This window comes from Euleptes europaea, chromosome 11 (genome assembly GCF_029931775.1).
Source record: "Euleptes europaea isolate rEulEur1 chromosome 11, rEulEur1.hap1, whole genome shotgun sequence".
In the NCBI taxonomy this organism is placed as follows: domain Eukaryota; kingdom Metazoa; phylum Chordata; class Lepidosauria; order Squamata; family Sphaerodactylidae; genus Euleptes; species Euleptes europaea.
This window is the reverse complement of record NC_079322.1, coordinates 24,978,840-24,992,957: the sequence shown is the minus strand read 5'-3', so window position 1 is coordinate 24,992,957 and position 14,118 is coordinate 24,978,840. Positions and strand designations below refer to the sequence as shown.

Below are 14,118 nucleotides of genomic sequence, written 5' to 3'. Positions count from 1 at the left end.
CGCCCATCAACAGATACATCTGGGTGTTATCAGCATACTGATGACAGCCCAGCCCAAAACTCCAGACCATCTGGGTGAGGGGACGTATATAGATGCTAAACAACATTGGGGAGAGAATTGCCCTCTGAGGGACCCCACATACCAAGGGGTACCATGGAAACATCCTCCCCCCCTTGTGCCATCTTCTGTCCCCAAAATGACATCAACAATTGCAGGGCTGTCATACGAATGCCAACATCGGCAAGGCGGTGGGTCAACAGATCATGATCGACCAATGCTGAACGCTTCTGTTAGATCAAGCATGGGACCAAAGCCGATGTGTCCTCCAGGAAAGCCTGGAGCTGATCTGCCACCACTCAACTACCTTGCCCAAGAATGACAGATTTGAAACTGGGCAGTAGTTGGATGGATCTGTAGGATCCAGAGATGTCTTCTTCAAGAGCAGTCTTACCACTGTTTCTTTTAAACTCTCCGGGAAGACCCCTGAACCCAGAAACAGATTTATGATTTATGATAAACTGTCAGGCTGCTTGGGATTGCACCATGGAGAAGCAATTTCCATATCTTTTTGGGTGCAGGAGAATGGGGCTCTGATTAGTATTAAAAAATAAAAGGGTTGAATTGCAGAGCATAGACTCCACTGCCATAATCCAGAGAGCAAGTGCCTCATTCACTTTGAATAATGGTCTCCAAAGACCCTTGAGTAGTAATTGTCACCAAAAGTATTTTAAAACCAAAAACTCCAACAGGTTCCAGCCCAACCTGGCTTTAGATCCTCATTGTTCTATAAACAAAAATTTCTAATTGAAAACATAAGTTGAAATCTGGCTTTGTCTTCAGTTTTACTCTACTGAAAACACTACATTTACAAAAGTAATATATATTAGCATTTCTTTTTCTTTGTTCTGAAGGGATCTCTTAATAAAGACACAATGCAGATGAATGCCTATGTTGCCTTGTACAAATTTGTACCACAAGAAAATGAAGATCTGGAAATGAGGTAAAGTTATTCCGTACTTGAGCTGTATGGCACAGATCTGACCTGGTGTGTTCATGGAATTGTGGGTAGTGGATGGAGAATGGCTAGGCTTCCCTCTCTGTGGTGATCAGGATCAAGTACATTAATTAATTCACAGACTGTCTTATATTCAGAAATCTATTCCATGTTTTGTAGTACCAGTGTACCAGAATCTGGAGTAGTTCTAGATCAGTGGTTCTGAGCACTGCTATGAAAGACTATTGTGGGCCTCACTCTCCTTTCTTTACCTCATACCCTTTGTTCTGAATGAAGTTATACTCTGTTCTTTCTGAATGAAGTTATACTTTGTTCACCTGAGAAGATCCTCCTGAGTGACTCCATCATATACGTTATAAGACTCAGGTTTGTTACCAACACACTAGTCTGTGTCATAAATAGAATAGTCAAGGTTTTCATAACAGTTAAAGTTTAAATAAGGAAATTTAGCTCTGTGAAAATCCACAGAAAAATGGTCTCCAACTTGCCATCATTATCACTCCTTGTTAACTAAAGGTGTATTTCATTATTGGCTCATTTTCTGATATGGATGTATACCCAAGGAGTAAGCTACACATTACACACAAAATAATAGTCCCACGGTCCTTTTTAACTTCCGTAGGGGTCATTGGGATAAGACAAGCAATGTGTGGTAGGGGTGGGCTCACTCCTTTCCCCACTCATGAAATCATCCTTCTCTCAAACAACTTTTCCCTCACGTGAGGTTTCAAACATATTTGCACAAGTTTCCTACAACTTCTCCATTCCCAATCTTCTGCTCCTAAAGTATCTTTTCCTGTTTAAAAGAAGGGCTATTGGGCTATCACCGCATGGATAAGTGCATAATATGTAGCCTGCCTTAAAGATGGGTGAAATCTTTGAACTGAGATCTAGAGCAAGCAGGTGAATCACCCTGACAGCTACCCAGCATCACACTGCTGAGGCACGATTTGCCGCCTCCACCTAGTGCCGCATCCTACCACTCAGTTATCTCATCTGGCACCTCCTGACCAGCTGGGGAAGATGAGAGCTGAAGGTCTTGTGCTTGCCCAGTAGCCACCAAAGTGCTTTCTACTATCTTATTTAAGATCTTTGGTCTTGAGGAGTAGGACGGGGACTAAAAGTTGTCCCCTGAATGGAGGGTAACTCTTCACTTCTGGCTTCAAAGGACCAGATGATGCATCTGTTCCCGTTGATAGGGAACATTCCAGCAGTGGCAGTCTTAGCCAATGGACAACAGGGCAGCTGCCCTGGACCATTGGGACTAGAGCAACTGTCCTATGGGGAGTGGTTAGGACGCTTAGGGCTGTTTAGCTTGGAAAGAAGGCGGCTAAGGGGAGACATGATAGAGGTCTATAAAATTATGCATGGTTTGGAGAGAGTGGACAGGGATATGTTTTTCTCCCTCTCCCATAATACTAAAACACGGGGTCATTTGCTAAAGCTGGAGGGCAAGAGATTCAAAACAGGTAAAAGGAAGTATTTTTTCACACAACGCATAGTTAAATTGTGGAACTCCCTGCCCCAGGATGTGGTGATGATGCCAGCTTGGAGGGCTTTAAGAGAGGAGTGGACATATTCATGGAGGAGAGGGGTATTCATGGCTATTAGTTAGAATGGATACTAGTCATGCTGCATACCTATTGTCTCTAGTATCAGAGGAGCATGCCTATTATTTTGGGTGCGGTGGAACACAGGCAGGATGGTGCTGCTGCAGTCGTCTTGTTTGTGGCTTCCTAGAGGCACCTGGTTGGCCACTGTGTGAACAGACTGCTGGACTTGATGGGCCTTGGTCTGATCCAGCAGGGCCTTTCTTATGTTCTTATGACCAGGCACCACCCATGCCCGCCCCCTCTGAAGGAAGGGGGAAAGAAGAAGGGCAGTCTCCTGCCACAGCTTATACCTGTCCCATCTAGGACTCTAGCAGCATGCTTCCAGCAGCAGTGGTGGCTCACATGGGTTGAGGCCTACTACTTGCTTGGGCCCTTCATGGGGGGCAGCAGTAAGTGGCAATGATTCTTGGAGCCCATCTTGGACTTTTGCCCAGGGCCCCAATTCCAAAGATTTCCCCATCTTCTATTAGTATCTATCTTGCCGGCAGGTCAGGAGTAACATTTCACCTCTGATTTCTCTACCAGGGTCAAATCAGCCGGCTGTGATCCGAATTTAAATGTATATAATCTTGGTATTAGCATTCCACCATAAATGTAGCCTACAGGTCAATATTTTTAATGGTCTCTTTCTAAATGCGCTCCTTCCCTGCCTACAGAGAAGTTGGAGGACTGTAAAACAGATATGGCAGCACCTCCTTGCCATTTTGTGTGTCTGACATCTTACAATGATTACTTTGCGTCAGGAGAACTAACTAGAAAAACAGCTTTGCAGAATGAAAGGGACACAGGACTGTGGAGTCACACAGTCAATTACCTGAGGGGAAATGAGGAGGGGGAATTAGAGAAAATTTCTTTGCAGTAATAAATTATGAAAGCGCATACACAAAAAAGCCTCGGTCCCAATCAAGCTAAAATTTGTTGGGACTAAGCCCCATTGAAAGCCACAGGACTCAAGGAAATCATCTACTTTGTACCATTGGTTTCAAAATGAATTTTAGCTGAAATGAGGCCAATGGATTGGTTACAAATTAGAAATAACTTGGTGCTTCTAGGGGCATTCTAGCAGACTGAAGATGTTGTGAAATGCTCTGGTGCCATTACACATGAAAAGATATTTCTAAACTCCACATTATCAATCCATCTGTTTCCTAATTCTTACAGGCCAGGAGACAGGATCACAATTCTGGAGGACTCGAATGAAGACTGGTGGAAGGTACAATAAAAATAATTTAAGCCATATTCAAAGAACCCAAAAACTGCATGGTATAGTACAAATTCCTTATGTTGGATGAATCTATGTGCAAGCATTTTCAGTCTGATCATGTTCTTCCCTGTGCCAGAACATAGTGCTGTGCTCATAGCTCTGGTGAAGAAGGATCCTTTGTCCCTTTGTAGCTTGCTTTGTAGGATGGTGGCAACCATTAGTAGTACTTCCCCAGCACACTAATGAAGACCTTATAAGGCACAGCCCCAACAATGAAAGGTCTTACCTAGACGGGAAGGGGAGAGGTTACCAGCAAGATTTCCTTGACTCACATCCTTTTGGAGCTACCACACCTCCTTAACATCAGCACAACACCGTGCCACCAGCTAATTGCAGCTAATCAAGGGCTCTTACCTGCCTTTTAAGGATGGATCAGGTGTCACTTGAATGCCATCGCTCAGGCCAAGGGATACAAGGTTAGGTGGTGTGTGTGCGCAGTCTCGTTCAACCTCTGTACTGTACATTAGATGTACAATGCCATGTGTGTATGTGATGTTAACATTGCCATCTGTCATATGTCCTTTTCACAGGGCAAAATAGAAGACCGAATTGGCTTTTTCCCTGCTAATTTTGTACAAAGAGTACATCAAGATGAAAAGGTCTACAGGTGTATCCGAACATTTATTGGATGCAAAGAGCAGGGACAGATGACTTTGAAAGAGAACCAAGTGAGTGACCTTGAAATGTTGAGGACTTACCACCATATTTCTTATGCAACACTGGTTTTAAAAAAAATTATTATTCAGTACTTTTTAAAGCTTTTCTCCAAGAAGCTCAGGGTGGCATACATCATTCCCCTCTCCTCCGCTTTATCCGCACAATAACCCTGTACTGTAGGTCAGGCTGAGAGAATATGGGTAGCCCAAGATCACCCAGCAAGTTTCATGGTTTACTGGGGATTTGAACCTGGGTCTCCCAGATCCTAGTCTACTTTAGCCACTATGCAACACTGTCTCTCAATCTCAATAAAACTCTTGGTATGTGTTTAGGTTTGGGATTCAAGGCTGTTGAGCCCAATCAACATTGGAAGCACACATAGAATCATCGAATCATAGAGTTGGAAGGGGCCATACAGGCCATCTAGTCCAACCCCCTTATAAATGCAGGATCAGCCTAGAGCATCCCTGACGAGTGCTTGTCCAACCTCTGCTTAAAGACTGCCAGTGAGGGGGAGCTCACCACCTCCCTGGGTAGCTGATTCCACTGTCAAACAACTCTTACTGTAAAAAAAATGTTTCCTAATATCCACCCGGTACCTTTCCTTCCGCAATTTAAACTCATTATTGCTAGTCCTATCCTCTGCTGCTGTTGCGTACAGGCAGGTCTGAGTCTCTGCTTTCCACACAGCAATGGATCGGTGCTGAAGGAAGCAGAGCCTGACGCATATTTTACTCTTGCCGGGAGGGGCCGGCAGCTCCTTAATAAGGACAGAAACAGTATACTCACTATACAGGAACAAGGTCACAGACAGACACAAGCTCCTCGCCCTTAAGGTCTTGGCTGCAGGCCACGGCTTTCTTCCAAGTTCAACAGCACGGCAAACCGGACTCCGAACGAAGCTTCTCAAGATAAGAGACAGACGGCATGCAATAACATTGCTCCCACGAGGCACTTAACGGTCAGTCTTGCTTATATTGCCTTCGTGACTCTCCAGGTGTTTCAGCTCAACTGTCGGCTTCAGACTCTGATTCCTCCTGCGCCAACTTACGTCTTTTGTCCAAAAGCTGGGCCGACTTTCTCCTTTGCTGCAATGCCGTTCTACCTTTTACTCTTCTTCTCTCCACTGGTGGAGGAGACCCTGAAGGTGAAAGGCTTTCTCTTCCCTGTTCCTGTTCTCTTGTTTCAGCCGGCCGGTCTTCTGGCTCAGAGGCCCCGTCTTGCTGTTCCAGTGTTATCTCTTCAGAGGGAGTGAGGGCTTGTTCTGCCACCTCCTCTTCTTCTGAAGAGTAACTCTCAGGCTGACTCACGACACCTGCCAACAGGAACAGCTCCCTGCCCTCCTCTAAGTGATAGCCCTTCAAATACTTAAAGAGAGCAATCATGTCCCCCCTCAACCTCCTCTTCTCCAGACTAAACATTCCCAACTCCTTCAGTCTTTCCTCAAAAGGCTTGGTCTCCAGTAGGGCTGTTGGGAAAAAAAATTCGGTAAAATTCGGATTCAGCAAAATTCGGCAAGTTTTTATTCGGGAAATGCCGAAGTTCAAACTCCCCCGCTTTGGGTCCGTGCAATTCGGCAGATCCGGAGTTCGGGGGAAAATTCGGCCGAATAAAGCCATTAAAAACACAATCGCGCCTTTCCGCGGCTCCGGGGGGGCATTTTGGGGGTAGAGGTCCCAAACTTTCAGCGTAGCTTGAGGGGACCCTTCTTACAAGAACCCCCAAGTTTTGTGAAGATTGGGTCGGGGGGGGCTGAGATATGGGCCCCGAAAGGGGTCCCCCCTCCTTAATGTGCATCTCTTACAATGGGGATTTGCAATTAGCAGAGCTTGCCGCCTACTCCCGAAGCTCCCAGCCCCGACAAACAGCTGAGCTGGGGGAGAGCAAGGGCGGGGCAGGTGCAAAGAAGTTTGCAAACCATGCAAAGCAACACGTTTGCAACCATGCAAACCATGCAAAGCAACACGTTTGCAACCATGCAAAGCAACACCTGACGCCTGGGAGTTTGCAAACCATGGAAAGGGACAGAGGCACGCTAGCTATGCATAAGGAGCAGGAGGGGTGGAATTTCCCCTTTTGCATCGGACTCGGGACCAGGCAAATGCATTCTTTAAATCACAATTTGAAAACCAGTTTTGAGCAAGCATTAAAATAGACCTAACCGATCTTTTGAATGAGGGAAAACCTGAGGACACACAACTGAAGCCCCCCCCCCTTCAAACCAGGGAGAGAGAGAGTCGAGGGGGCATACACCCCCAGGCTGAACGGGCGAAAGACCCCTTTGGCTTCCCCCCCACCCACAGAAACTGCTCCCTCCCCACACACACACAGACTCTGCTCCCTCCCCACACACACACAGACTCTGCTTCCCCACACACACACACACACACAGGAGAAAAATTATAGAGAAAAGCCCCAAAATGGGTCTTACTGTGGATGTCTTCTGTTTCATCTTCTTCACACCTGCCCCGCCCTTGCTCCCGCCGCTCAGCTGTTTGTTGGGGCTGGGAGCTTTGGGCATGGGAGGCAAGCTCTGCTGATTGCAAACCCCCATTTTCAGAGATGCACATTAAGGGTGGGGGGACCCCTTCCCGGCCCCATATTTTGCCCCCCCTCCTGATCCAATCTTTACAAAACTTGGGGGTTCTTGCAAGAAGGGTCCTCTGAAGCTATGCTGAAAGTTTGGAGGCTCTACCCCCAAAAATGCGCCCCCTGCAGCCACGGAATGGTGCGAATGTGTGCTGTGAATGGAATAAAAATGCATATTAAGGGGGGGACCCATTCCGGGGCCCATATTTTGCCCCCCCCATCCAATCTTTACAAAACTTGAGGGTTCTTGCAAGAAGGGTCCTCTAAAGCTATGCTGAAAGTTTGGTGGCTCTTCCCCAAAAAATGTGCCCCCTGCAGCCACGGAATGGCTAGAATGTGCACACGCACACACCCCCAAGGGGGATCTCTGTCTCACACAAACAGATACTCTCTCTTTCTCTCCCCGGGCCACGCAGCAGCTGGGCTCATGCACTCAATCGCGACTGATTGGCCAGAAGAAGACCCAGCTTGGCCACCGATTGGCCGCGGGAGAATGCTGCTTACTAACTGACGTTATGCTGCTGCGCCAAACCCCAAATTTGCCAAATTTATTCGCCAAACACCCCGAACTCGCTGAATTCAGCTCCCCGTTTTCCCGCCTTTTTTGAGTTCGGTTCCATCCAAACTTAAAACCGCCGAATCAGGGGAAATTCGGCTGTTTTTCGGTTCATGATGAACCGAATCGACAGCCCTAGTCTCCAGGCCCCTGATCATCCTCGTTGCTCTCCTCTGCACCCGCTCCATTCTGTCCACATCCTATTTGAAGTGAGGCTCCAGAACAACACTTTGCACACAATACATGGCATTGGATCCCACGGAAAATGTCCTCTAATAGGACATTGGATCCCACACACTGAGGGCCTCTGATTCTCCACTCATGCTGCTCTTGGGAGCCCCTTTTCCTCAACAGCAAGAATGTAGAGATCGTTTTGGTCCATTACAGGAATCAAGAGTGAGGAAAGCCTTCTCCACTGATGGAAATTTACCTCAGGATCAAAGCTGTGAAATCCATTGGACTTGGGTTTAATTCTCACAGCGATCAAAGGACTGGACCATGCCTGTAGCATCATGATGACTTGGGGAACAGTGATTAAGGATGAAACGCCACAAAGAGAGTGTTTGTTCACTTGGAACACAGCTCTTCCCACTAGGGATGGTTGTGTCATTGAGCCATCTAATGCATGCGGACTCAGCCCTTCATTCCAAGAAAAGGTGCTTAGATTGGGACGATTAATGTTTCACATTATATGAGCCTGGTTTTTGTCATTTCTCGCCAGCTTGTAGCCGATGCCAGACACTGAAACCTATGAATACAAAGCCAACATAATAGGGATGGACTTGGTCATTGTCTCGCTTAATTAGAAAAGATTAAGAAGACATCCACCCTCCATTGTTGCCAGTGCCTTCGTTTGCCATTCATCAGGGCAAGTGAAGATAATGACCCTATTTTTTTACATCTATATAAAAACACAGTTAGGTCAAGGGAGTGCAGCAGTTGGATCAGTTAGGTAAAGAGGAGTGGAAAGAGAGATGCTTTGCCCTAGCAGTGGGATGTGGGGAGGAAATAGGGTTGCCAACCTCCAGGTGGTGGCTGGAGACCTCCCATTATTACAACTCATCTCCAGGCGACAGAGATCAGTTCCCTTGGAGAAAGTGGCCACTTTGGCAATTGAACTCTATGGCATTGAAGACCCTCCCCTCTCCATACCCTGCCCTCTTTAGGCTCTGCCCCCAGAATCTCCCAAGTATTTCCCAACCCAGAGCTGGCAACTCAAGGAGGGAACTTGGGCCTGCTTAATAGCATAGAGTTGCCAGCCTGCTAGTAGGGGCTGGAGCACTCCTGGAATTACCACAGATCTCCAGACTACAGTGATCAGTTCCCCTGGAGAAAATGGCTCCTTTGGAGGGTGGATTCTGTGGCGTTATACCCCACTGAGGTCCTTCCCCTCCCAAAAATGCCCTTCTCAGGCTCTGCCCCCCAAGTCTCCACACATTTCCCAACCCAGAATTGGCAACCCTATGGCACAATAGAGATATATAGAATGTTGGATCCACAATATGAACTGTTGCCAATGGACAAGAATGGATTACTGTCTATGGCAGCTGCCACATAAATGCAGAATCTGCATTCATGTGAAGACATCCCTTGCTAACCAGCATATTTACGTGATCAGTGTACTGGAGCATGCTGTGCCTATATAAATTAACATGCATTGATGCAGATGTATTTTTTTAAAAAAACCTCTCTCTTGTGAGCCAAATGTACTAACAGAAGAATGCTCACTCCCCTTTGAAAGGCCCAAGCGGATTCCTCAGCGCTCAAAAGAGTGCAGAATGTGGCAAACAGAAATCTGTCCTGCTAATTTTTACACAAACTCACCCAGCACGTCAGCAAGGGGGGGGGGGTCATAGACGCACAGCGAGATGGGAATATACAAACCGTAAAAGTGGTCGTCACTGAAAATGAGGAAGTTTTTATGCCTAGTGTTATATCAACAGCAGCAAGGCATGGCATGATTCAGCCAGGGCAGAGATATTTTTAGTTCTCTTCAGCACGCTGGGTAGCTTCGCCCAGACCATGAGGCAATTTGTGTTTATATGGCTTTGTACCCTTCGGCTTTCAAGTTGATATAAACCTTGGTTACAAAGCTGGGGCCTGAGAGAGAAGGAAAATGGCACGGGAGGGGGGCAGGGAGGCATGGCACAGCAGCACGACTTGAAAAGGATCTTAGGAATACCTGACCCCCCCCCCCCGGCTTCTACGAATACTGCCGCTGGAAATAGGGGCCGATCCTGGATTAAATCCCAGTGACGTCACGGTGAGTCTGGGATGCCTGAAGAGTATCGGTAGGGCTCAGTCAATTTCTTGGCGAGCAGGAGACACAGGCAGAATCAGAAAGGAGGGCAGAGAAACTTGAAGCGCTGAGAGAACGTCCCTCCTCCTCTCTCGTTTCTGGCCCTTTCGAAAAACCCTGCCATTCCCTTTCTGAGGGTGTATCGGTTATGTCCAACTCTATGAGGAAAGCTGAGAGATACTGACTGGTCTCGAGACACCTAGTAAACGTCATGGCTGTTACTGTATGGAGACCTGAAACCGGGTTTCTGGCATTCCAGCCAGACCCTGAATCACAAATGTGGCTTCGTGCACCTAAGGAAAATACCCTTAAATAAATTGCACCTCGCTTGTCGCCCCAATGAGGAACCAAAGCAGTTTACCACAATAGCTCCCCTCCACCATTATATCGTCACAACAACAACCCTTTGAAGAAGTAGAAGAGAGCAAAAGCCCAGTAGCGCCTTGAAGGCTAACAAAATTTCTGGCAGGGTATGAGCGTTCGTGAGCCACAGCTCACTTCTTCAGAACCTTCAGTTTTGAAGAGGTGAGCCGTGGCTCACGAAAGCTCACACCCCACCAGCAATTTTGTTAGTCTTTAAGGCGCTACTGGGCTCTTGCTCTTTTCTGCTGCTAGTGACAGACTAACACAGCTACCTACCATGATGTATTGCCTTTGGAGAAGGTTAAGCTGAAGGAGAGAGACTGGCCCGAGGTTATTTGGTGAGTTTCAACAGCAGGTTGGGAATTTGAACTGGGGTCTCCCAAATCCTAGCCTGACCCTCTAACCGCTACACGGTGCTGGTTCACAATAACAATAAAGGAAGTTTGGGGGCCTTTTTAGTTTCTTTGAAACATTTCCATTTTTCCCCCTACATTGTGTGAGATGATAACTCCCAAGAATCTCCACTGCTTGGGGACCTTCTCTTTTGAAATACAATTAAGGCAATGTAATAGAACAGGCTTTGTTTCCTACAACTCCTCTAGCGTCCTCTGCCCTCACCAATCTTGCTTTAGCCTGAGCTCAGCTTATGGCAGACTCATCGGCCTAATATGTGAGGAATGTACATAAGGAAGGCGGGAAGGCATAGATCTTCCCCTCAGGAAGCAGAAGTGGCCTTCTTGCCAAGCTTTGCCTGGAGACGGGCGACTGAGTGTTGAAGTGGAACGATAGAGGCTCATTGCCTCTGGCATATCTACGCATCCCCCGTTGTCCTTTCTGGTCATGGATCTTTAGAGGCTGGCGATAAACAAGAGGGTTTTTTCTTCAAAGGAACTTGCAAGTGTGGCCTCTTTGCCAGTGGAGCAGGTACACGTTTCTTTTGTCACGTTGTCTCCTTTGCACCAACGGGGTTTGCATATTTTTGAAGCAATGCAAAACCGTGTACTGGGGTTGCCAGAGACAACAGTGGATGTATACCCCTCTCCCCCCGCCATGAGCAGCAATTCCTATTTCATATCATGGCATTTTCTGCTCCCCTTTATATATCAATCTATATGGAAGCCAGTTTGGCAAGAGATGATGATAGGGCAGAATAAATTTTGAGTCATGGAGCACTTTTCAGGAAAGAAATTTGTCACGGAGCACTAATTTTCACCTAGCACCTATATACTAAACTGAATGACAGCAGTATTTTTCTTTCCAATCTCTTCATCGAGCACTAGGAGATGTTTCACAGAGCACCAAGTACTCCTTGGAGCACAGTTTGGGAACCTCTGGCATACAGGATAGGTAACAATGCCTCTGCTCTTTTTAAAGACTACTGTCTGTCTCTAACCTTACACTTGTTTGACTCTTATTTAAGAACTCCCTGTACTATCCTAAGCCGAGTTGTGCCCTTCTAAAAGCCCATTGACTTCCGTGGATTTAGATGGGTGCAGCTCTGCTTAATAGGGTTGCCAACCTCCAGGTAGCAGCTGGAGATCTCCCGCTATTACAACTGATCTCCAGCCGACAGAGATCAGTTCCCCTGGAGAAAATGGCCACTTTGGCCATTGGACTCGATGGCATTTAAGTCCCTCCCCTCCCCAAAACCTGCCGCCCTCAGGCTCCGCCCCATCTCCAAGTATTTCCCAACCCAGAGCTGGCAACCCTACTGCTTAAGGATGACCCTGCAAATGACCTCCTTCCATGAGAGATCTCCTGATGCTTATCCTTAGGAGGCTCTAATTTATTTTCCTTGTGAAACATAGAGGAGGAACTGGAGAAGGTTCTGGTAGTTAGCAGCAGATGAGTGGCATCTCGCTGAATTTGTTCTCCTCTCTGCACACAGGAATTTAAGGGCTGGGTGTGCCCAGAAGTGCAAGCCAGAGGACACTTTCCCCTTTGGCGCTCGGATTAGGGCTGGGTTAAGATCATCTAGGAAGAGAGGACCTTCTGGGCCTTTGAAGGCCTTCTCTCCTTTTCTTGCTTATGGTGGTTGTTGTTGCTACTGTTTCTCTGTGCATCGTTAGCCACTTTGGCTCCCCATTGAGGAGAAAAGGAGAATACAGATTGACTAAATCAATAAAATGAGCTTTTCCAGTTAGAGTCCCATGCCATTTACTCTTGATGCGTTTGGATTCTGTCTTCCAACCTATCAATGTTTATTCCAAGGATAAAAATGGCTCCTGGTCTCTCCCCTTCCCCCACATCTTCATAGCAACCCTGTGAGGTAGGTCAGGCTGAGACAGAGACGAGAACAAGATCAACCAGTGATCATCATGGCTAAACGGGGGTTTGAACCTGGACTTCCCAGCTCATCGTCTTTGACATTCTAACCACTACACAACTCTGCTTCTCACAACCTACAAGCCAAGTGATCTGGTCCATATTGCCCTGAATCTAAGACAGCCCAGCCTATCATGCTGTTTCCAGGGAAAGCAGTGGTGAAAGTCATGGGAGTTGCACATGAGGGTTTTTTGTTTTTCATTTTCATCATGCTTCTCTAGGTGGGGTCCACCAAACATCCATATAATTGGCTCATTATGTGTCTGAACTCTACCAACCTATCCAGAACTAGCATGGTACATGGTTAGCATATTGAACTAGGATCTGAGGGACCCAGGTTAAAATCTCTGCTGTGTTGCTAGGTGACCTTGGGCCAGCCTAGCTTACCTCACAGGGTTGTGACTATGAGGATAAAATTGAGGTGGGAAGAATATTGTTGTAAGCTGTTTTGGGTTCCCACTGGGAAGAAAAGTGGGGTATACATTTCTAAAGAAATGAATAACATTTTCTTTCATGTGGGTAGTGTTTATACACAGGTGTCCAAGGGATTGTGGCCAGAGATATCCATGAAAGATTATTTGTATATGCTGGCACTTCAACAAGAAAACATAAAAAGCCTTTAAAGGGGAGGGGCTGCGGCTCAGTGGTAGAGCATCTGCTTGGCATGCAGAAGGTCCTAGGTTCAATCCCCAGCATCTCCAGTTAAAAGGGACTAGGCAGGTAGGTGATATGAAAGGCCTCTGCCTGAGACCTTGGGGAGCCGCTGCTGGTCTGAGTAGACAATACTAACATTGATGGACCAAGGGTCTGACTCAGTATAAGGCTGTTCATATGTTCATGTGTGTGTTGGTTTTAAACAGGAATGAGTGCTTCTTCTTTTTTAAAGTATGCCATCCTTTTCGGATACTTGCAACCAAGCTGTCCACTCACGGAGACAAAATTTAGGTTCCAGAAATAAAAATGGCTCCAGGGAGTGGAAGAGAAATTCACGTTTGCCTCCCTTCCTTCCCTTTAGATCTGTGTGACTTCAGAGCAGGACCGTGACGGCTTTATCAAAGTGTGCAGCGGGAAGAAAAAAGGCTTCGTCCCCCTCGACGTCTTAGAAAACATCTGATGGTTGCCGACTCGACCGCTGCAGTTGTGACGCTTTGCCGGCAGGGCTTGCCTGCCTCCTCTTGCACTGTGTCGACCCAGTCTAGCCGTCTTGCAGATAACCAGGCAACGATCCATTGATATCAGACATTTAAGCTGCTGCTGTTGTGTCACAAGAAGATATTTGAGGGATGAAGAACTGGCGCCTGGGGAAAGGAGCTGAGAATATTGTGCGTCGAGTTTTAGGGGAGGGTCAGTTTGCTTTAAAAAACAATTCAACTGGATGATTTTTCTGAGCAAAGCTGCTTGCTGTTACCCTGTCGGACGCAGACAACTAATGTGAAC

At 46.8% G+C, this 14,118-nt stretch overlaps 1 protein-coding gene across 1 annotated transcript in view; it reads left to right on the top strand.

Annotated features, from left to right (window-relative positions):
- The window catches only part of STAC (SH3 and cysteine rich domain), a 50,324-nt gene extending 36,487 nt beyond the window's left edge, over positions 1–13,837 (top strand). Inside the window, exons 7-10 of the mRNA XM_056857731.1 lie at positions 912–1,000; positions 3,790–3,841; positions 4,423–4,560; positions 13,697–13,837. Of these exons, the coding sequence (XP_056713709.1) occupies positions 912–1,000; positions 3,790–3,841; positions 4,423–4,560; positions 13,697–13,795 (378 nt within the window). The 3' untranslated portion in view covers positions 13,796–13,837. The remainder of the gene's footprint in view (positions 1–911; positions 1,001–3,789; positions 3,842–4,422; positions 4,561–13,696) is intronic.
- Positions 13,838–14,118: the final 281 nt, after the last annotated feature.